The 22,295-nt window shown below is 33.9% G+C and overlaps 2 protein-coding genes and 20 non-coding genes across 25 annotated transcripts; 12 read left to right on the top strand and 10 right to left on the bottom strand.

The window, feature by feature from the left end:
- R04F11.21 lies at positions 1 to 59 on the top strand. The gene has a single exon (NR_069737.1). It is a non-coding gene; the product is annotated as an Unclassified non-coding RNA R04F11.21 (non-coding RNA).
- A 225-nt stretch (positions 60 to 284) lies between these two features.
- On the bottom strand, positions 285 to 484 carry R04F11.17. Its single transcript, NR_069736.1, has one exon. It is a non-coding gene; the product is annotated as an Unclassified non-coding RNA R04F11.17 (non-coding RNA).
- A 1,130-nt stretch (positions 485 to 1,614) lies between these two features.
- R04F11.13 lies at positions 1,615 to 1,744 on the bottom strand. The gene has a single exon (NR_069735.1). It is a non-coding gene; the product is annotated as an Unclassified non-coding RNA R04F11.13 (non-coding RNA).
- On the top strand, positions 1,669 to 1,784 carry R04F11.12. Its single transcript, NR_069734.1, has one exon. It is a non-coding gene; the product is annotated as an Unclassified non-coding RNA R04F11.12 (non-coding RNA).
- An 858-nt stretch (positions 1,785 to 2,642) lies between these two features.
- Positions 2,643 to 20,467, top strand: twk-13 (Potassium channel domain-containing protein; the record flags this gene model as incomplete). Of its 4 annotated transcripts, NM_001276939.4 has the most annotated exons (14): positions 2,643 to 2,709; positions 2,871 to 2,989; positions 4,734 to 4,814; positions 14,062 to 14,170; positions 15,419 to 15,502; positions 15,829 to 15,971; positions 16,027 to 16,169; positions 17,134 to 17,250; positions 17,300 to 17,572; positions 18,137 to 18,271; positions 18,483 to 18,578; positions 18,625 to 18,717; positions 19,543 to 19,903; positions 19,969 to 20,465. In NM_001276939.4, the coding sequence occupies 13 exons, from the start codon at positions 2,895 to 2,897 to the stop codon at positions 20,075 to 20,077; spliced, it is 1,839 nt and encodes a 612-aa protein (NP_001263868.1). The 4 variants fall into 4 exon arrangements, with proteins under 4 accessions (NP_001263868.1, NP_001263869.1, NP_506091.2 ...); NM_001276940.3 differs by lacking the exons at positions 2,643 to 2,709; positions 2,871 to 2,989 and adding an exon at positions 3,932 to 3,960 and having other exon boundaries at positions 19,969 to 20,077; NM_073690.10 differs by lacking the exons at positions 2,643 to 2,709; positions 2,871 to 2,989; positions 4,734 to 4,814 and adding an exon at positions 8,520 to 8,560 and having other exon boundaries at positions 19,969 to 20,467.
- Positions 3,729 to 3,939, bottom strand: R04F11.18. The gene has a single exon (NR_069733.1). It is a non-coding gene; the product is annotated as an Unclassified non-coding RNA R04F11.18 (non-coding RNA).
- On the bottom strand, positions 5,193 to 5,461 carry R04F11.11. The gene has a single exon (NR_069731.1). It is a non-coding gene; the product is annotated as an Unclassified non-coding RNA R04F11.11 (non-coding RNA).
- Positions 5,243 to 5,385, top strand: R04F11.9. Its single transcript, NR_069732.1, has one exon. It is a non-coding gene; the product is annotated as an Unclassified non-coding RNA R04F11.9 (non-coding RNA).
- R04F11.8 lies at positions 5,979 to 6,116 on the bottom strand. Its single transcript, NR_069730.1, has one exon. It is a non-coding gene; the product is annotated as an Unclassified non-coding RNA R04F11.8 (non-coding RNA).
- R04F11.t1 lies at positions 8,600 to 8,672 on the top strand. Its single transcript has one exon. It is a non-coding gene; the product is annotated as a tRNA-Asn (tRNA).
- On the top strand, positions 10,031 to 10,179 carry R04F11.27. Its single transcript, NR_069729.1, has one exon. It is a non-coding gene; the product is annotated as an Unclassified non-coding RNA R04F11.27 (non-coding RNA).
- Positions 11,338 to 11,474, top strand: R04F11.25. Its single transcript, NR_069728.1, has one exon. It is a non-coding gene; the product is annotated as an Unclassified non-coding RNA R04F11.25 (non-coding RNA).
- Positions 13,342 to 13,439, top strand: R04F11.26. Its single transcript, NR_069727.1, has one exon. It is a non-coding gene; the product is annotated as an Unclassified non-coding RNA R04F11.26 (non-coding RNA).
- Positions 13,480 to 13,547, bottom strand: R04F11.23. The gene has a single exon (NR_069726.1). It is a non-coding gene; the product is annotated as an Unclassified non-coding RNA R04F11.23 (non-coding RNA).
- R04F11.10 lies at positions 13,737 to 13,928 on the bottom strand. The gene has a single exon (NR_069725.1). It is a non-coding gene; the product is annotated as an Unclassified non-coding RNA R04F11.10 (non-coding RNA).
- Positions 13,738 to 13,929, top strand: R04F11.7. The gene has a single exon (NR_069724.1). It is a non-coding gene; the product is annotated as an Unclassified non-coding RNA R04F11.7 (non-coding RNA).
- R04F11.16 lies at positions 14,500 to 14,645 on the bottom strand. The gene has a single exon (NR_069723.1). It is a non-coding gene; the product is annotated as an Unclassified non-coding RNA R04F11.16 (non-coding RNA).
- R04F11.14 lies at positions 14,867 to 15,001 on the bottom strand. The gene has a single exon (NR_069722.1). It is a non-coding gene; the product is annotated as an Unclassified non-coding RNA R04F11.14 (non-coding RNA).
- On the top strand, positions 14,868 to 15,075 carry R04F11.19. The gene has a single exon (NR_069721.1). It is a non-coding gene; the product is annotated as an Unclassified non-coding RNA R04F11.19 (non-coding RNA).
- Positions 16,944 to 17,001, top strand: R04F11.15. Its single transcript, NR_069720.1, has one exon. It is a non-coding gene; the product is annotated as an Unclassified non-coding RNA R04F11.15 (non-coding RNA).
- Positions 17,368 to 17,388, top strand: 21ur-13221. The gene has a single exon (NR_069719.1).
- R04F11.2 (ATP synthase F(0) complex subunit e, mitochondrial) lies at positions 20,408 to 22,010 on the bottom strand (the record flags this gene model as incomplete). Its single annotated transcript, NM_001383420.2, has 3 exons — positions 20,408 to 20,710; positions 21,574 to 21,713; positions 21,896 to 22,010. The coding sequence occupies 3 exons, from the start codon at positions 22,008 to 22,010 to the stop codon at positions 20,642 to 20,644; spliced, it is 324 nt and encodes a 107-aa protein (NP_001369946.1). The 3' UTR covers positions 20,408 to 20,641.
- Positions 22,011 to 22,295: the final 285 nt, after the last annotated feature.

The following is a 22,295-nucleotide window of genomic DNA, read 5'->3' as shown; positions in this document are numbered from 1 at the left end:
TGGAATTAAAATTCTTCATTATCGTATTTTCCAACTTGCAACCGCAAGATCAATTGAGGAAATACGGTAGTTTACTTCTCGTTTACTTCAAAAAAATTCCCTCAAATCATACCCGATCTTTGCCCTTCACTATCCAAAATCTCTCACCTCTTTTCTCAATAATTCACAAATTTGGACCAATTTTTGCGTCGTTTCGGTGTGTGTATGTGTGAAGCCCATAAGACCACCACCTTCACCACCACAAATAATAGGGCATGGACCTATAGAAAAAAGAAAGAAATAGCCAGAGCCCCTTCTTTCTACACACACACATAGAGTGAGCACCTTCAGAAGAGCGGTGGAGAAACGTAATTGTGGTGAAATGACAGACAGACGCACCAGTAGTAGCGCCTAGATGCGTACACCTTCTTACGGGGACGTCATCTACCGGATACCTAAATTTTTTTTGCCAGATATTTATTCATTCTTGTTTTGTGTTCTTTTTTGTGTTGTAGAATCAAGGATACATACCCTAAAAATAGATTTTGAAAGTACTTTTGCGTGTTAATCAGGTTGATGTTTGGTATTCTGAGCTCCCATAGCAACATGAAGGAACTGAGTTAATCAATTTTTATGCTTCAGAGATTTCAGTAGATCAATACTCTCAAATGGAAGTAAAAATTTATTTTAAAGTTTTATTTTGTACCTCATTCTTAGAAAAAAAGATATCATGATTATCACTAGAACTTCAAGGTCTAAACTCCGCATTTATATATCTATGTAATATGGCACTTCTATTCGTATTAAATCGAAAGTACCCCTTGAAAAAAAGTGTTCCAGCTTTTATTAGTTTTGAACCTGAAATAGTAGTGCACCGTCTTATTGGTGTTCAAACAAATTGCATTACATAATCATTTACCTGATTGGGGAAACTTTTGCAGACTTGGCAAAACAAGTCAAAACTGATTGAAAAGGGTTAAAACTTGGGCAGTTCTTAGTTAGAAATCAGTCGGGAAAAACTGATTTCTGTTTTGTTTTTGTTGTGGAAATTGGTGGAATTGTAGTATTACTTGAAGAAAAAATGAAAAAAGGCATCGTGGATTGGTGCTAGAACTATTGGAATTTTTAGACAAATTCTACTGTAACTTCCTCAGCTTGCATTTCGAGCAAAAGGCTTCACCTTCATTTTACCTTCATTTAGTTCTCGATTCTTAGAACCTATAGGTGTTCAGCACATTTGTTCACGTCAGGAAAAAAAATCAATAGGCTAAAGAATAATTCAATATCCAGAAATTAAGCTTTAGTTGCACAAATTTAATGGAATTACCAACATGGCGTGTTTTATTCTTGATTTTTGAAGTCTGCATAACGTTCACCTGCTTGATTTTGTTTATTTTATGCTTTTCAATACCTAAAACTATTTTGAATCTGACAAAGTGAATAGTGAAAATAGTTTTAAGAGTTAGCTGTCTGGTTGAGGAAGACTGCCTTGTTATCATTTTCCTATTGTTCCATAGTTCATAACGCTCATTATTCTTTCTGTCAGCTTACTAGTGAATAACAAATAAAAGAATGAATCGTGCATTTTGTATTGTAAGAACACAATACGATGAATTAACAAGTAGATCCGGGTGGATACGTGTATAGTATGTTTACCTTTCCGTCATCAAGCCTTCATCATCACGATTTGTGAGCAATTATTTCCTGGTGAGACCTTCCTGAAAACCTGCAAAAACTTGAAAAACTACTAGTGGTCGAGTGTATGGGGGTGACCTGACTTCAGGTGGTTCTGAATGACAAATGGTGCTCTTTGACGGGTGGCGCCAACTTCCTTTGGTATATATACATAGTAGTATCTCGATTTATGTTTCGGCACTTCTCACTTTTTCTTGTTTAGTTTTTATTTTTGTTGATTCGAATATTTTCGTTCATGATCTTTAGCTGACATCATCAAGAGTGCTCTTCAAAAACTTTTATCTCTCTCTCTCTCTTTCTCATTTTCAATTGTTACCACAAAACTAATACAATTAAAATGAAATAATACTTTGAAAAGTCTGGAGACAATTAGTGAGATATAAGGGTTTCGTAAGGAGAGTGTAGAGTGTCATGGACATGCTTAATAGTCATAGAGGCATAACACAAAACGAGAAAGTTCATACTTATTTTCGAGAGTTCACGTAGATATCTCTATCTGTTTTGTGGCTCATGGAGCTCGAAGGTTTAGGTCTAGATCTCACTTGCACACATACACTCACGTCTTCTTTCTCTTCTTTATTTCCCTTTTTTCTTTTCTTTGTTTTATTATTATTTCAATAAATTTTTATTATAAGCACATGTATCTGATAGGATTTATCTGAAAAAATTCTGAAATTGTGTTGTATTACAGGTTTTAATAGCTTTTGCAAAAAATTGAACCGGTTTTTCTAGAAAATCAATCTTTGTCGATTTTTTTTCAGTATAGGTCAATTTTCTATTGAAACGGGAAGAAATAGAATTGTAATTTTTATACAACTAGGTTTTAAAAAATAACTTCGACGATATTTCAGAATTTTCACTCAATTATTTCATTACGCTAAGATATACACATAACTTTTCATATTTCTGATTCATTTTGTATATGAACATTTTAATTCACACCTTAAATCTTGCGTTTATTTTACTTCTTTCAGAAACTCCTTTTCTAAAATAATCATCATTCTGGATGAAACTTCCGGTGGATAGCGGCTGAAAGTAAGTTTTTTTCGCTTATTTTTGAAATGTATTCTTGGAATTTGCTAGTAATTTAATGATCTCAACTTGGCAGCTTATGAAAAACTATTCAAAAATTTACCTAGTTGTTACCAGGAAGCAATTCGTAAATTCGACAAGTTGACTTCATTGAACATTTTCAGACCCTCCTATTTTCATAAATCACTATGAAGCAGTTTGTGGCAGTACCTTCTACGAGCAGGAGTGGAACAATGAAACAGCCCCTTATTGGAACATTTATAGCACCGCCACCCATTCCACCGTAAGATTTATTCTACTAAAAAGATAAGCAAAAAAAAGTGTAATCGTTTAGTAAATTATTAGCCGCAGTTTCCCACTTTAGGTTTCCAAATAATTTTAAAAATGGTCCCGTTCTTTTCAAGGAACTTAAAAAATAATGCATATTTCACTCTAACATAAATGCAGTGGAATGCAGCTGTCTGTCGAAATTTCTCAATGTGAACAAAAACCATGTTCAAATTATTCAGTGATTTTGGAATATTATTGATGTGTTTAGTTCTTGTAGAACTTTGTTGTTTCTAACTTTAAAATTTGACTTTACTTTTCGAACAAGGGGCTAAAAATATCAGCAAATTTCAAGTTTCAGTTTGTATTTTTGTTTGACTAAAGTAAAAGTAGATCCGTTGACATTGCCGGATCATTAAATTTTGGGTAATGATGTCAAACATATGAATTTGTTATGAGAAATTATTTCAACAGTATTTTTTTTATTAAAAAAATTTAATGATCAAATCCAGTAACTGATAAAAATATTTGACGACTGATGGTTTGAAAGATTTCAGATAACTATCATTTCGCAATGCACTAATGGGTAACACCCATAGGTGTAACCCATTCTTATGGTGTCACCCCTAGTTTTTTAGTACTGTATTTTCTAGGTTTTCTTCTCTTTCGGGTGGCTTTATAATTTTTGAGTTATATTACTTTTCGATTCGCCTTTCCCATCCACAACCGGTGCCCCCCAACCACACGCGTAGTAATAGATAGAACAGCGAAGCGGTGTCCATCGACGAATAAATAATAACATAAAATAAGGGGAAAGACGAGATGAATGAAGGCTGAGACAAGGATGTAATAGAGTCCCCGTGAGCATTTTTTGGACATATTGCTGGTCGGGGTGAGAGTCCATCTCGCGCTGAAAGGCGTCATGAGCTATATGAGTCGCTATTTGACTCACCTGCTCATGCCAAACCTAATTGCGCATCGTTATGTGTGAGTTTGAAAGATGTTTTATACAGTGCTGGCTGAAAATTATCATGTAAATTGTTGAAAATTTTTTGCGATATTCTTCAGTTCACTATAACGAAAATTATGAAGGTCAGCAAAAATGATTAACCAACTCATATTTGCAAGTACATTGATATTTTATAATGTTACACTACAATCATACCAAGAGCGATCGACACCTTCGAGTCCTTTTTTGAGTTTTTCTTTGAATCACATGTAACTCAAGAGCAACAAAATTTAATTTTAAAAATGTTGAATGCAATAATTTACAAATCATTGTTAGTGGTAATAATTATTTCGGTTCTCAAAAAAATCAAGATCAACTTCTCTTCAAACAGACTTGAGATGTAAATCGCTGCAGTTAAAAGTTGAATAACATATATTCATGTATACAAAAAAACGTTGTCTATAGACAACGTTTTTGGAAATTTTTTAAAGTTGAAGGCTTTTTGTCAAACTTTCTAATTTTGATATATGTTCATTTGAATTATTTTTACCAAAGCTTTAAAAAAAATTTTGAACCATTTTTTGTGCATTTAAAATTTAAATTGGCTTGTAGACTCACTTACCAAATGAGCCGTCAGCCCCAAAAATGTTAAATACTTAGTTTAAATTTTCAAAAGCTAAAAAGCATGTCGAGAATGACACAGAACCAAAAAATGATGTGACATAGCATGTGAAAGTGCATTTAAGGTAATGCCAATACAACTTTTAAACCAAAAATTCAAACATTCAAGTTCATTTTAAAAAAATTTCAGATCTCTACCACAAAGCTACCGCGAATCGGACTTTTCGAACCGGAATTCGATGCACACAGCTAGGTCAACACATCTTGATGAGTAAGTTTCTTTCATTTTACCAACGGTTTTTTCGGGTTCTTGTCCTTTTTCTGACGACTCTTCGTTGTCAACTGATGTCTCGCTTATTCAATAATCAGTTTACTACTTCGTGTCCGTTTCTTCGAACAACCAGAAAACAATTTTTTGGGTCGGGAGCCGCGGCGTGTCTCTCTCTCTCTCTCTCAACTTTGAGAGAGTTTTGACAATTTAATCCGGACATTTATATGTCGGCGGAACTTTTTCTCGGTTTTATACCCATTTTATCGATATTTTTGTTTTGATTCTATAATAATAACTTATTTTTAGATATTATGTTGATCATCAATTTAGTTTCACATGAGTGACTCTGCTCATTCAATTTATGGGTACTTAGACACAGTCAAAGTAGACAAAAAAGGAAACGCGGCTCGGTAAAAAGAGTCAAGTAGAAGTGAGTGTGATGAACAAAACGAAACAGGCGGTACAGTTATGAATAAACTATTGGCACGCACTTTGCGCCCAGGACCTTCACACCAACACCATCACAATGAAGGCAGCGAAGCCTGCAAGCACTTTTTGTTTCTATTTTTCATTTGAAACAAGTCACTCTCATCTGCGTCATATATAGATTTCTCACTGACTTTGGTTTATATCATCAAGTGTTATTAATTAGGTCTAGCATATTTTATATTTTTCCTCACCATTTCAAGCTTCTAGTTGTGTTCGAGAAAATACTTTGTAATTGGAGGTAGAGTAACTTTAAACTAAAACACTCAAAATATTAGTAAAAAACTGAACACTTCACCAACTATTTTCACATATATTTATGGCATTTCAATTTTTTTTTTTTGAAAAAGGACTGAAGGAAATCTGCAATTTTGTTGAATTGTCTGAAAAAAAGTAAAATTATTAATAAAAAACCAAACATTATGTGAAACTTTCTGAAATAGTTTTGAGGAAGGCCCATTATGAAACTTATTTTATTGACTTATCCGTAAAAACTGATATAAATTAAACAAAAAGAAATAGAAAAATAATTCTCAAATAAAAGTCTGCCTTTGATCTGAAAAATTTCCAAAAGTCAAAATATCATTCAGACTAATTTTTGGGTCTCTGCAAGGCTCCGAGCAACAACTGTCAATTTGGTGGAACATTTTGCTTGACATTCATCTGTTTTATAGACACCCGACTCTTGTTTCTATCTCTTTCTCATGTGGCTTATCACCACCGGACACAACTATGATTTTATCAAAATCTCTGCTGTCTGATGGACCCTTCATTTGTTACGTCACCTGAGAGCTTGTTATTGTTTTGTTCCAGAAGTAACACTTTACATTGAAAATAGGTTTATTGGTTTCACACTTCTCGTGATAGCATTTGTAAATAGTTTTCTCTCAACTCACTAAAAATAATCATAATCAAAATTTAAAATGTTTCTTGTGAACTAAAACTTTAAGCGAAAAAAAATCTGGGTGGTAAACATTATTCATAACTCCTTTGAATTTTTTCATTCTTCCAAATTTCAGAAATTTGATATATTTTTTATAATCTTCATTTCTAATACCCTAGAAAATAATTGATGAAGGAAAAATAATGTTTTTTTTGGATCAGTCGACCATTTTATTGAATGTAAATTTTTAAATTTTCTTTTTGAAACAATGTAAAAAATTCTTGTAGTTTATTTTTTTCCGTTTTTTTTTTGACGTCATCATTTAACATCTTCTGGACGACGCATCACCGCTCCCAGTTCACTCAATTATTCACATTTTGACTAGGAAGACTGGTGGCTCCTTCGAGCATCGAATGGTTGAAAAAGTCCGAGATATGAGAGAATGGCTAGATATGAAATGGAAAAAAGAGAAAAATGAAATGAACGGCGTTAAATTCATAGTTCCTTATAGTTACTTCAAGTACTAAAACAAAAGTAAATAATGTCAGATGTTTTCCAGAAATCTGCCCATTTTTACAACTTCTTCAATAAGATTAGTTTTTTTCAAAGTTTTCAATCAAATTTCCAATTAAAACTATTTTATTTTGCAAATCTCTTTCAACTAAATGTTACAAAAATAATTCAGACATTTTTTTATTAAAGCCAAAATTCTGCATATCAACTTATGTTGTTCCTAAATTTATCATCGTAATTTGATGTCAAACTATAGATAATTAGTTCATTTATCTGAAAATTGTTATCATTTTCGTTGAAAAAATCCTTAAAACTACTTAAAAGATGCCTAATGTTGAATTGATAGTTGTCGTATTTTTTTCTGCATTTGGCAACATAAATTTGAATTTAAAGTATGGAAATAACAAGCCACAAGATGTCATTTTGGGATTCAGAGCAAATAATACAATATTGTTTCATTTTTTTTAACTTTTGAAAAATAGTCTTACATTCCAAAGCGTCTTTCCAGAAAGTTCAAACTCTATTTCATTTGCTCAATGAACACCTTCTCCCTTAGACGCCTAAATATAATTATCTACCGCCTTCTGTTCACATTTGTTGTCGTTTTGAATAGAGTTTCAAAAGTGACTTTTTAAATACTTAAAAGTCGCCATTTTAGGTTAGCAAGAGAACATTTTCTCTTTGCACTTTTGAACAACTATATTAGGTTTGCAACTTTGTTGGGAAAAATTCCATGTAATTTTTACCGTTTTTGATATAGTTTTAAACGGGGGATTTTTTAAAGATTAAGTTAAAAATTAACTTTACTCGTTCCCAGTCTTTAGACCAAAAAACAAGAAAAAAACAATCAATCATGCATGCAAAACCAGGTTTTGCATAAAAAATTTAAATACGAAAATCGAAAGTTGATTTTTTTCGGTTTCAAAAAAAACCAAAATTTTTGTCGAAACACCAAAAATACCAAATTGCCCAGGTACACGGAAAACATAATTTTTATCCGCGTCATGTATACTTTAGAATCTATTTGAAACCTTTAAAAATTCGAATTTTTCTAACTAAAACAAAGCTTAAACTGTTAGTTCAATTCTTGATCATTTCCAAAATTTCGAGAATCAATGTATAAACCGATTTGTAAATTCCCACCAAAAATATTGAGAAGTATGGTGAGTGAGTCCTCCCTCAACATTTCTCTTCTGATATTGAAACTCAATCCTTCGGAGAAGTCGACATTGTCTGCGTCTCTTCTTCTTTTATACTATATCTACTGAACAACTTCTTCACCTTGTTTCCGGAAAAGAATCAGTTTCTGTGCAAGTGCAGCATGGTGCACATCTTTAGACTTCTCAATTCCATTTTTTGGTCTTCTTGATTTCATTTTAAAAATCAAATGTTGGTTCGCATATTTTAAATTATGTATTTTCTCTATTAGTTTTGAAACTTTTGTGCAAAATAAAAGGAAATAATTTCAAGTGAAAATTTTCAAAAAATCGACCATTCTTGAACTCAAAAAATATAAATTTAAAAATAGTGTTGATATCCCTATTATTCGTACATTCCTAATAGGCTTGCACCCGTATTAGTTTTAATAAAAACAGGGAAAATACGGTACATTTTTCGGAATTAAAAGCTTGCCAATGCAAGATATCTAGATAGATTAACAATATCCCATCATCATTTTTTCAATTCGCCTCTAATATTTCTCACTTTTTACCGTATTCTCCAACACTTAATTTATGTTGCTCGATTTATAGTAGTCGGCGTCTCAATTATGTTTGAAACTTGGCGAACCGTCAGACTTCAAGGATAGATCGCACACGACGACAATGTTCGCACGCGCGAAATTCGCCCATCACATCTATCGGCGGTAAGTTTCATAATGGCACAAAAAACAACGACGAGCGTGGCTTCCGTGGCGCAATAGGCAGCGCGTTCGGCTGTTAACCGAAAGGTTGGTGGTTCGAGCCCACCCGGGAGCGAAACTTTTTTAGGTTTTCAAAATATTGGTTTCTTCCTCTTGTTTTTTACGGGAGTCAAATAAAGGTATTTATATAATCTATTCTTTTAATATTGAATAGCCGTGTTCGATTCGACAATGTTTTGTGAAAAAGCCCTCCAGCTATTTATAATTCCTAGCTGGATTATCATAAGGACTCGGAATTTCCTCATTTTTTCTCACTCTCTTGTTTTTTTTACGAAAATTACTACTTCGGCCTAAAAATGGCATCGAGATCAATAAGTTCCACAAGCTTAACCCCTATTCTTACAATGATTCCAAAATTCAATGAAGTGCAAAAAACAAAAAGGATATTCAAGTCGAAGAGAAAGCGAATGAAGATAAAGATGGGGCCACGTATGCGAATTGCAAATGGAATTCCAAAAACTGAAAATATGCTTAACAGTCCGTGGGATCAGAGATATAGAAAAATGAGATTGTCAGTTAGCTATCTTGAAGCTTTATTTCCTGCATCTGTACAACAAATGGAGGAAATGAAGAAAGCTGAGAAACGGTGAGCCAATGTGCAAATCTTAAAGGTAAAATTGGCATTTTATGAATATTGATTCATTATCAGTTCAGTCATCTGAATATTAACCATTTCCAATACTAGTTTCCTGCTCCCTCATTTCTAAGATTCCACATATCTGATAGTTAGGAAATATTTATTCCTAACAAAGGAAGGTCGTGGGCTTTTCGGTTTGTCTATTTTCGGTTGGTATCGCTTGCCGACTGTGAACTATGGTATTTCTGTAATTTCAAAGCCATCAAAATGTTTAATTTGTGGAACTGATCGTTTTTCATCTTACATAAAAATGAATGGCTGGATTTTTTAATGAAAAAAATGTACTCCAGCCCCATGCACATCCTGTTTCCACCCATTGAATTTCTCCAATTAAATCCAGTTGCACAGTCAAACCAAAAACGGTCACAGGTTATGTGCCACAACTGACGCTTATTTCGATGGTATCATTGTGAACCCAGCTCCAAAAAAAACTTTGGTCGGGGGTCTGAGTCCGTCCCACCCTGTTGGCAGTTATGCAAATCCTTCCATTGTCTGTTCTACTACTTCTTTTTCTGTTATCCTCGCATACTTTTCCAAACAACTTGACTCCACACTTTGTCTCCATATTCTTCGAGTATCCGTCGTTGTCTTTGGAAAAGTCGAAGGGCGCCGAAAAGTTGCGTATTTCTGTGGAAGGATGTGTGAAGAAGAATGAAAGGGGAGAAGAAAAAGGAGACGCACTCTAACCAAACACAACAAACACAGACACTCATATTCATACCCAGATTCCTCCGGGGACGGACGTGGGGGCCCGGGTCCCGAGCTGCTCTGCAGGACACACCAACAAGACGACCGAGAAGAACGAAAAAGTGGGCGGCGCCAGGTCAAGTCGCCAAAAGATACCCCCGTCTATTCTTCTGTGAAGATGGGGAGAAACGGGTGGGAATGAGAAGACCACGCCTTCTCTTTTCACACAGATTTGTTCAAATATTTGCACTCGTTTTCTATTGTCTTTAATTCTTATTTTCTGAAAATTTAGTTCTCGGTTTGGCATTCCGATTTATAATTATCATTCGTCATTTTTACTATCTAAAACATCCTCAAACTCAACTTGGAATTCCATCTTCCGATGTGGTCTCTAAATTTGCGGGCGGGATTTAATTGAGTTTATTAATATTAGTTAAATAAGTTATGGGTCCCCATATGTTCCGTTCCAATTGCATAACATACCCTTATACATTTTACTATGTACAGATTCAGAAGAACACATTAATTTTGAAACATTTTTACAGCTCTGACTCGTTTCTGTGAAATGCTAAATCAGCCTTTCAATTAAAATTTATAGTAAAACTTTTTGTGTCAGTTGTTTAGTCTTGTACGATCATTGTAATAGTTTTACAGATTTTTTCTCGGTTACTTATAGTAAAATTTGAAAATATTTTTAAATGTGATAATTATTTTAATAGTTGAACAGTTAAAATGTAAAAATAGCTAAAATGTCAAAATGTCAAAATAGCTTATCGTAAGCAGAGCACTATAAGTACAAGACTAATGTGAAAATTACGGTAACATGAATTGTTTTTGAATCTTCTTTTGTTTCATGATATCATATACATAATTGAAATGTGGACGCACTATTCCGATAAATTTTTTCGCTTTGTCAAATTTAACCTAGTTGGAAAAATTGGGAAATAATAATTACAAAAAAAAACAATTTGAATAGATTAGGTGTCATAGTTGAAAATTTATTAAAATTGTAGCACTAATTCAAGAAATTTTTTTACAACTTTTCCTTTGTTCCCTTTTTTCCATTGAAATACCCTAACTAAAACGAAGTTCGGTTAGAATATTTAAAATTTTCTTCTGACCCACTTCATCTTCAGCAGTTTATGCTCAAAATTTCATTCTACAAAAGTTCGTTTCCAAGTTTTTTTTGCTGCTCCGGACGAATAAGTGTGCATTTCCTTGAATATTTGGGACCTCCTCCCTCACTCGTCTCCTTTTCTCAATCAGATTAGCGTGTGTTTCATATCTTCGGAGTCAGTCAAACTCTTTCCTTTCGATATGAACCGCCTTGAGAGGGTCCATATCTGATTATCGAGACGAGTCAGAAGCTCATGCTCTTTTTCTGCACTTTCGGCTGTGCTAGATTGTCTAGAAAACGGAAAGCATTGAGAATGTCAGGAAGGATACGAGGATAAACGTATAATTTTTGGTTGGATAGATGTAGAAGGCATTCGAATTAGTGAAATTGGAAAATTTTGGAATCGGATTTCACTTTCTCTGTCTGTTTTGGCAATGATGATGAGCTCTAACTAGATTCGACTAGAATTCAATAAGGAACTATTTGCAAACTTATTCAGTCATTTGAGAGAGAAATTTCGAACGTTTTGTACAACAAATGTCTCTTTTTTGCTTTTCGAATATACTTCTTAGAATTATACTTACAACTTTTAAGTTTAAAACATTTTTTTTGGGTTAGGTGAAATGTCTTCAGATTTAGAATTTTACTACAAATGAAAGCCTTTCCATAAAACAGTTGATAGTTTTTAGAAAGATATATCAAAAGCTGCTGAAATTTTCAATGTTTATAAGCTTCCACCGATAATCAATTCTTGACCATCACTCTTTCGTACTTCGATATCTCATTTCACCTTTTCCCTTCCGAATCACTAAACTTTATCACCCATAAACCTATTTTTATATTCTGCTCCTAGACTCGTCTTCTTCATTCATCATCACACACCAATTCCCTTTGCACTTTCTAATCATATCTACCCTCCAATGCATCGATTCACATGCGGATGAGACGACATACCGCCAGTAATCAAAGCAACGACGAGAAGACCGACGACGACGACCATCCGAATATTTCATCAAGAAAAGCGAGAAGGCGAAGAAGTAATCGACGACGTTCACGTCGCACGGCGACTGACGTCGTCGACGTCGCTGAAAACGTAGAACAAGTAGAATATCTAGAAGTTCTAGACGATCTAGAAGAATTAAACAAACATGTTGAATCCAATGTATATGAATCATCGAGCATCGACCCCAAATCCTCAAGTATCATATCAACCATCCACATCGTCGTTTCAACGTCATCATCGTCCATCTTCACCAGGAATTTCATTAGGACCACCTTCATCCCCACCTTCTCTGTATAATTTACAACAAATTGCGTCGGCAACCGGAGTAGATCAACAAAATAATGACGTCGAAGAACTGAGGTTGGTAGAGATTTTTTATTATTTATTACTTCAAAAATGATTTTTGTATCTTCATAATTTGTCTAACTTATGCGTTATGGAATTTTAAGCGTTTGAGAAATTCCGCCAACAAGTAAAATTTGAACAAAGCAAAACGATTAAATTCCTGTATTACAGAAGTCACTCTTGACTTTTTAATTTCAAAGATAATTTTGTTAATATCTAGCCATTTTTAATAGTTTACTATTTTCCTATGGCCACGAGAATTGTCTAATAGTACATTTTTTTTTTTCGTTGAAATTTTACTTGAAAAATCAGGAAAAAATCCATCAGATTCACCCTTGCAATCCCTTTTCTAAATTCAAAAAATTCACATAAAATGCACGTTCTAGACGTTTTGCATCAAAGTGGCACCCAAATAACTTTCCACAAGGATGGGCCGTAACTTAAAAGCTCAAGGGAAGCACACCTCTTGAATAATTCGATGAGTTGTCCTTTATTCTCTCTCTGTATTCCCACACTTTTACCACCCATTATTTCTTGTCTCTTTTCTATTATTCTACCTTCCTCATTCCATTACTTCTTTAAAAAAAAGGAGATGCACGTACAAGGAAGACTGTCTGCGCAGTTTTTCGATGCTTACAATGCTTCCTCGAGGTTTCGATTAAGTGAACACTAGTAAGTGATCCTTATTTTATGAAGTTATGAGCCATGACGTAGATCAGTGAATGGACTAGCAGCACCTGTTCCGTAGCTCTTGTTTATTGCCTGTTTTATTTTAAACGAAATTACTTATTTTATGGGGTGATGTACGTGTATCAGATAAAAATAGATGTGATAGAGAGAAAGATGATAAATTTGTTTTTGAAATATATCAGGATCGTTTGAAAAAACATTCTGGGGATATATATGAAGAACCAACTTTAATATCGATTTTAAATTTTTCGAAGGGAAAATAACTTCAACTTTTCTGAAACTTCAGATAAATTACTCTATTCTGTAAAAAATTCGTTAATTCTAAACATCAATTTTAATAGCGCATTAAAAATGCAACCATTTTCTGGTTTACAATGTTCTATTCTATGGTAAGTAACCCAAAATCACAAGTTATCTACTTATAAACCTTCCAATTGGTCTATAAAAACTGAAAACTCGTGTTGACCTAATCCCAGACACTACTCAAAAAGTAGTATGGTAATAATTCAAAAATTTGTTCCCCGCCGGACACCATCGTTTTTTTCTGGCGTATGCCTCTTTGCCATTCACTTCTACTACTAATGGCATGACGGCTTCTTGTGCATCGTTTTTCTCCTGTTTTCTGCCTTGTTTCCTTCATGTTCCACGACGCAGCGTGCGCGAAAAAGTGCCGAGTGAGTGATGCGTCGAACTCTTTTCCGCGAGCCACCCCCTGTGCTCATCTCTCTTCGCCGGGCGCCCCCCACGGTGCCCAATAATCCGAGAGTCCGAGAGAACACGGAAAGTGGAAATGGAGAGAACAAGAAAAACCATGTTTGCAACAAGAACAAAAAAGAAATAGAGAATATGAGAATGCAACAACTTCCAGAAAATATAAATGTTGAATATGGAAAAGGGAAAGTTTAAAGAGGGAAGAAGGATCGGAAGAATTAAAATTGAGATCTATGAAAAAGTTTATTTTTCAGTGCGGAACGGCTGAATCTCTACTTGGACAAAGAGGAAGGTGAAATCGAAAATTTAGAAGAAGAGATCGACGAAACAACAGAAAAGAAATGGTGGTTAAGGACAAAAAGGGTTCGTTAATTTGAATCTGCATTATTTTTGTGTTATAGGTACTGTAACCAGGTACACCATACGTACTTTTAGAAAAATACTTTCTGGGTACTCAGAAATTAGTCAAAACTATGGGCTTGAGCATTTATTCATTAGTCAACTCTCAAAAAATTTGAAAAAATGGCTCAAGTTTCCAAAACCACCTGTCATTTTTTTAACACCTTAAATTTCGGTCTGAATAGTTTTCTAGTTTTCAGTAATATTTTTCAATATTTTGAAACCCGATCCAGTTTTCCAATTCTCCAATTTTTCCAATTAATCCATCTATTAAAAAATCCAATTTTTGGAACCCATAAATTACCACAGGCAAGTTTTATACAGAATTTGCACGCAATTGAGGTATCAAGTATCGAACCTCGAAAAAGAGGTTTTTGTTTAATATTGAAGATCTTGAAGAATCTGCAAAGATTCCTAAAAAAGTGCTCAAACATCTTAAAATCACTTTTTACTTCAAAACTCAATTCTCAACTTTTTTATTCTCTGAATACCCCATATTTAGTCTTTATTGTTCTTGACGACACAAACTTCTGACCCTTCTCTCAAAAAGTGATCGTTTCGCGGGTGGTCTTCTCGTTTTTTTTCTTGAGTGGTGTTGGTGGTGGCGAAACTCAAATATTTGAAGCCAGAAAAGTTGGTTGAGATATCTTCAATTTTGCACCGAAAAAAGGAAGAAAGAGGGTCAAAAGCGACTCGCCGTTGTCTTCCTCATCTACGCCCCCCGAGGGACTATCACTTCCCGGCAATCGTCTTAGAGAATATTGTAGAATAGGATGAGACGCAGATATGTGACGTCTAAGAAATGCTTTTGGCAATATAGAAAGGATGAAAAAGTGAAGAATCGAAACAATACTTTCAAGGGTATTGAGACCAATTTTTTGAGTATAAAACTATTTTAATCAAAGAGCAGAGCAATAAACGGTATGTAGAAAGTTATAAGAATTGACTGATCATCGATATCGGCTAAAATCTAACAAATTATTCAGATTTCCGGGATTTAAATAACTATTAAGAAATATGTGGCCAGTGTACCCAAATTTTGTTTGATTTTTTAAAGCCATTGGAAATCCGTCGTTTTGAAACTTTGATGTCACAAAGTCAAACATGGTACACTCAGACTGCCAATTTATTAGGAATTCTGTAATCAGATCTCTAGCGTCGGATATTCAAATTACTCATTCGATACAACAAATGAACCACAACTTATTTCAGTGGTTTCGATTGGCATTACCTCACTTCGGGCTTGTCCTTTTGTCGATTGGGTACACACTTATAGGAGCGTTATGTTTTCACCATGTAAGTTTTTGGAAACTATAAGAAAATTTTTTTAAAAAATTTACCATGGTAATTTATTAAAGTTAAATGTACCATGTTTCCCTTATTAGTATGTATATTTACTATTGTTCAATCGGTCATTTGAAGTTCGTAAAAAATTGAAACTGTTAATAACGAGTCATGCAAAAAAATCGGTGAAAGAAACTTTGAGAATATAATTGCAATTGCAGCACTGGATATTGCAATAATGAGTAGAGAGCCAGTTTTTTTACAAAAACTATTTTTATTCAAGCTCAGTTAAAATTAGCAAAGTACTATAAAGGCAATGAAACATATTAATTCTTCAGTATGAGAAACCTTACGAACAACAACTTCGAAACGAAACATCTCGAAGGATAGGAGAACTGAAAAATCGAGTAATGGATCAGTTATGGAGAATGAGTAATAACGGGACAGCATATTCCACGTGGAGACAAACTGCAAACGATGGGTGAGTCCTTTAATGTTTGATTTGGTTTGGAATTTTTGAATTTTTGAATTTTTAGAATGGATGAACTGATACGAGATGTGTTTTGGGATTATACGAGGAATTATATGACACCAGACGATGTAATCTACGGTGATGGTCCAATTAAATGGTCGTTTATGTCGAGCATATTTTTCTCATGGACTGCTATAACGACAATAGGTGGGTAATCTTTGATTCTCCTATTCATGTTTAAATTCAACAAAAAATTTCAATTGAAACAGAAAAGTTAACAAAGAAAAACTCAGCTTCTATCCTCTGAAATTTTTCAATGAGTTTTCCACTTAATTCGAGATCTATAAAAATTCTTCAAACGACTTTTGTACACTTTGGGGGTTTTGAAAATTGTTAAAATTGGCTAAATATTCTCATAACTTTTCAGATTTTTTATATTCTGAAATATTTCTTTCAGAGCATTTTAATAAGCTACCAAGAAGCAAAAGCATGGATAAAATTTTCTTTGTAAGTGTCAAAATAAGCTTCGAAGCTGCCGTAGTTATTGCAAATTTATGGAAAACTGTTTAAAAAGTATTTATGATCAGGCGAGTCTTGTATTTTCGGAAGCAGTTGATAACATTTAATTTTGATAATACTATAGTTAGTTCAACAAACGATTAATTGGGTTGATAACTTGGAAACATCTTTGTCTCCCATTTAAAATAGAATCCGATTAATCTTTGCCTAATTCTCTTACATTCATACACAATTTCGCTTGTCTCGCGGGAACACTTCCAAAGAAAAGAGAGAGTGAGCACTTATGCTATCTGACACAATCACGTCTTCACACACATAGAAGAAAGAGCCGACACATACGGATTGAATGTAGAAACATTGACATTCAATTTGAAATGATGAGACAATTCGAGTGAAATACACGAATTGATTTACTACCCTCCATTCTGGGAACACAAGGAAATGTGAAGCATAAGGTCAATCAGATTTGAAGATAGGGGAAAGAGTGAACTTAAAAGTGAAATTGAACTAACTTGGAAACTGGTCAGCTGTTTTCGAAACCAACATTTTGAACGGTATAAACATTAGAGGAAAATTTAACTACTTAAAATTTTTACGATTAAATTCTTTTACTCGAACATTTTATATTTTTTATTATCTTCTAAATTTTCAGGATATGGTCACATCGTTCCTCGAACCGATGAAGGACGTGTTGCAATCATTTTCTACGCACTTCTTGGTATTCCACTCATCCTTGTCACAATAGCTGATATCGGACGATTTCTTGCCAGTAAGACTTTGCCTTCATAAATCACAATTCACAATGTTTTGCTTTTCAGCTTATATTATAAAATTACATCACGGTTACATGGCAGTCATGTCGTTTGTCACAAATTCCTGCTTGAAATGCATCAAATGGGCTTGTTGCTGGATTCGATTACCACGAAGGCATATTCCAATGCCAACATTGGAATTATTACAAAGAACACAGAAGTTATATCCAAACAACAATAATCCTACAGTGGCAGCCACCGCTGCAAGTGCTGGAGGTGGTACCGGTAGAAGGAAAAAGCAGCAAAGAGACAATGTCAGTGATGCTGGCACTTTTGATAGTAAGTTTTTTTTTTTAACGCAAGCTTTAGAGTGTCGTTTTTTCTACAACTCAAACTCGACTTCAAAGTATTGAAATAGTGATCTAGCTGCATGTGAAAGCTTTGATAGAACATCAAAAAAAGCAAAAGTATGCTACAAAAAAACTTATTAACAAGTATTTTCCATAGATAGCTCTCACATGTTTCCCAATTAGCTAATTTTCCAATTTTGATCTTTGAAATTCCCGCTAAGCTACAGTCACAAAATGGATGTTTTGTCTGCATTTTTCGAGTGCTGAAAGCATGGAAACTTATTGTTTCTACGGTTACGGTTTTGAAAACATACAATATTTTCTCATTACTTTTGGCATAGGGGTCGTTTTTTTGTGTATTTCATTTCCTACCACAGGGAGTATTGGTAAACTTATATGTACTGCAAAAGTACTGTTTAATTCTTACATAAGTTAGAGTTGTAGCTATTTCCATTCCAATTTCACATGGCAGCCTTTTCACAGGAAAAATCATAATATAGATGTTTAGTAGAAATCCATATCAAAAACTGTCATCAAATAATATTTTTTCCAGATATCAGTGAAATCAACGATGGTAGTGAAGGTGGTGAGAATGAGAATGAAGGAGAGGAAGAAGAGCAAATTCAGTTTGATCCATCAAATCACGAGAAACGAGTTTCAGTTCTATTTATTCTACTTATCATGCTGGGTAAGATTTTATTTTAGAAATGAAATATTGGGATTCGGGTATTTGAGAGAAATTCTCTGCAAGGTCTTGAAACGAGTCACCGGTGTTCTGGAAAATCAGGTAACTAAAACAGCTTTAGGCCTAATTATAGTAGATTACAAAAAAAACGCTTAGAATATTATTCTTAAAATCTTGTCTAAACTAACAAATTATCTCAAAATACATCTTTCAGGTTACGTTGCGGGTGGTGCCTATATAGTTCGTTGGTGGGAGGAATGGACATTCTTCGAAGCATTTTATTTTTGTTTTGTTACGGTTACAACAATCGGTGAGTTTTAGACAATTTGTCGTCATTAGAAATTAAAACATTGCAGGGTTTGGTGACATTGTACCTGCAAATGTTGATTGGCTTCCAGCAACACTTGCATATATTGTCTTTGGACTCATAATCACAACTATGTGCATTGGTAAGATATTTTTGGCACTTTAGAACAGTTTGTGGTAATTTAAAATTTGTTTTCAATGAAATAAATTTGACTTTAAAGGAAAGCTATGAGCTTTAAAATCTTAACTTTAAAACAAATCCCCTTAAGCTTAAGATGCAGCAGCGCAATTAACTGGTATCGAGCTCCAGCGAACCTATGACATTTACTTTTAAAGGCGCACGCTATTTTGATAGATGGGTCTCGTCACGAATTTCATACGATTCTCAAACATGGAAGTTCAAGGATATGTATGCATTACGTGATTAACGAATAAATATGATAACTATAACAGTTTCACCGCGATTTATTCTCAAATTGTGGCCGCGAAGAAATGCACGCGCCTTTAAGAGCTACAGTAAGCATTTTCCCACGATTTTACAAAACTCTCTGAATTTTTTTTAAACTTTTAAATACAAAAATATACAGAAAATATGGATAAATGAAATGAATAAAAACGTGGAAAAGTAGAAAAACTTGCAAAAAGTGGGATGACGATTACTGTAGCTCCTTTTAAGCTCAACTGAACAATTTGATGATATTTCGTTCATGGTGAGAAACGTCAGGAATGTTCTGGAAACTTTTAGAACTTTATGGAGCTTTTGAAACGCCTGGAATATTCTCAGAACTTATGAGTAATAAAATGTCTGACTTCAGAATGTATAATGGGCATCTTTGTGCAATTTGGAACTTATGCCAAAAACCTAGACATTGTTCCAAAAACAAAATGTGATATAAATTTTTAACACAAAAAAATGTCAAATGAGTTTGATGAAATCATTATTTTAAAAATTAAACTAAAATTTTCAGACTTGGTCGGAAGTGAATATATCCGAGATATTCATTTTTACGGACGAAGTCTTGGTCGTCAATTCATGACAATTGGTGGAAAAGTGGTACATCTTGGAGAAGTATTTGGATACGTGGCATTCCTTCAAAAGAATTATGGATTGACTGCTGAGCAACTTACAAAATTATCTCAATTACCAGAAGAATATCTATTAGATTGTCTGATAAATGGAAGACAGCCTGATTTGAATTGGATTGGAGGACGACCATATGTACCACCAGATATATATTATTTCAAATGGATTGAACATCCAAGGACACTTTCATTTGCATCTGATCGAGTTTTGCAGAGTATGGAGAGTCTTGATTTGAATACTAGCAGGTTAGTACTGTTCTTTTTTACAATTTAGTATATTTTGAATCCATCCACAATCTCTCAACTTTCAGATGCTCCACCGCTCGAACATTGACACCTCGAGAATATTATCAGAAGATTCTTTTCCAGTACTGTAAACAACTTCAACCGGAAGAACCTATTGCTGACATCGACAATTAATATTACTGGTCATTTTATAGTTCTCTTAATCCATGGAGTCTTTCAACCTAACATCCAGTTTCTAGGATTATGTTTTTTTACTGTTTCCCATCATGCTTTCCCCAGTTTCCATAAAGCCTTGAACAACTTCCCACAAAATTATCGAACTTAGAATCGAAATTCTTCAGATTCCTCTTACATATCCTCGTTTTTCTTATCCTAAATTATTTATTTATTTTAGGTTTTTTACATTAAAAATAAAATTTCAACAGTTTTTTATCAACCCCGTCTTTTCAAATTGACCAACCCCTTGACTTCTTTCCAAATGTGATTTTTTCGATGACTTCGAGTCAGGCTCATCTTATGTATTCGATTTTTTCAAAAAAATAAAATTTGTAATTTACTGAAATTTGCAGCTACTTTAAACAAAACGAGAAACTTTAAAATTTAAAAGAAGAATACAATTAAACACACACTACCAAATATAGAAGAAATGTCTCTGTTTCGGAGAGGTATTCATTGAACTAATAAAAGAAAAAGGGATAATTCTCCTGGGTCTGATAGTGTGTCTTCGTGACCGTCGTCTTAATCCTCCTTGTAGAGATCGGCAACTCCGAATTGCTTGACTCCCTCTTCGAAAGGAATGTTGACAACCTGAAATGAAAACAGCGATAAAAGTTTTACTCTTCGCAAACATCGCTTTTTTAATATTGCATAAATTAATACATAACAAAAATAGCAACGCAATCTTAAAATAATTTCTGCCAACGTCGTCAAAGTGTTTCTATGCCAAAAAAATTGATCGTGTACCACATCGTTTTCAAGAATAAACTTTTTTCAGAAGCTGTGTTCAATAATTTCAACATTTTCCGACTAGTACTGCAAATAATTACATTTCTAAACTATCTCACTGGAGACATTATATCAACCTAATATTTTTAGGGTTTTAAAAATATTCTCTTGGTATTAATATTTTGTTGCTGTAAAAGATAACTTCCGACAGTGATGCATTTTCCATAATAAGAATTGAAAAACCACCGTAAAATTTCACAGCGAATTTTCAAAAATTTTGGTCGGGCAAAACTCAAATTTAAGATTCACAAAAATTATATTGAAAAAATTTGCATTGATTTCCAATAATCTGTTTTTACAAAAAAAAAAGCATTAGAGTTTTGTTTTTTAATAATGGAGAGCATGTGAGTCTAATCATTTCCAGAGACTAATTCGACAAAATAATAAGCATTAGTTTAAAGTGAAGCTACTAGAAGCCATATTTTCCGATAAATAAATTTTAAACATTTTAAGTTTCAAAAAATATCGCTCTATTTTCACAAAGCTTGTTTCTGAGTTTCCTGAACCAAATTTTTTTAGACATAAAATAGTAACGGTAACATCGCTAACAAAATTAGGGGATTTACCAGAAAAGAAAAAAAAATTCCGAGATAGTTTCAATCGTTTCTCCCAAAATTACATTCAGATAATTTTCATGTATTCATTTTTTGATAGAAATATCTTACCTGCATGAGGTATCTCATCTCGTCCTTGGCAAGCCACTTCTTCTTCTTGGCGGCTTCCTCTGCAGCGGCAACAGCCTTTTCGTGATCCCACTCACGAATATCGGCGTGGTACTCGCGAATCTGGCGAAGACGGAAAAATCCTGAAAATAATTTTTATCTTCTGAAGAAGGTTTACGGAAACTGTAATTATCTTGGAATACTGCTTTTTTTAATTGTAAAATTGTAGGAGGACAGTAGAACTCTTGAAAAAAGATAAATTCAATCTGTATTAACAGTCACTGTTTTCAAAAGTCACGTATGAAAAATGTTTGAAACGACTTACCATAGACAACTCCAAGGGAGAGCGCCGCATAACGTCCGAAACGGATAAGTGGGGAGATGGTGACCGTTGGTGGCTGGAGAACCACAGCGTTCGGATGTTTGAGTGGGGCCGACATCTGAAAAATGATAATAAGTGAAAAATATTCAAAAAGAATTAATAAATTTGTGAGAAAATATACAAAGCGAATGTAAAGAACTTCAAGTAAACCAAATAACGTTCCCCGTATGTGGGTAAGAGAAATTTATTGATCACGTTTTCGGGTTTGTAAGCTGGATAAACTTGTTTGAAAAAAATTATCAAAATCAACAGAAACTCACTAAAAACAGGAAAAATATTGATATTACCACAGCACCGCGCGAAAAGAAAGAAAATGCTACAGCTGAAACGAGTGTCACCGTAC

Source organism: Caenorhabditis elegans, chromosome V (genome assembly GCF_000002985.6).
Source record: "Caenorhabditis elegans chromosome V".
In the NCBI taxonomy this organism is placed as follows: Eukaryota; Metazoa; Nematoda; class Chromadorea; order Rhabditida; family Rhabditidae; genus Caenorhabditis; species Caenorhabditis elegans.
The sequence above is the reverse complement of the archived record's forward strand: the minus strand, read 5'-3'. Positions and strand labels throughout refer to the sequence as shown.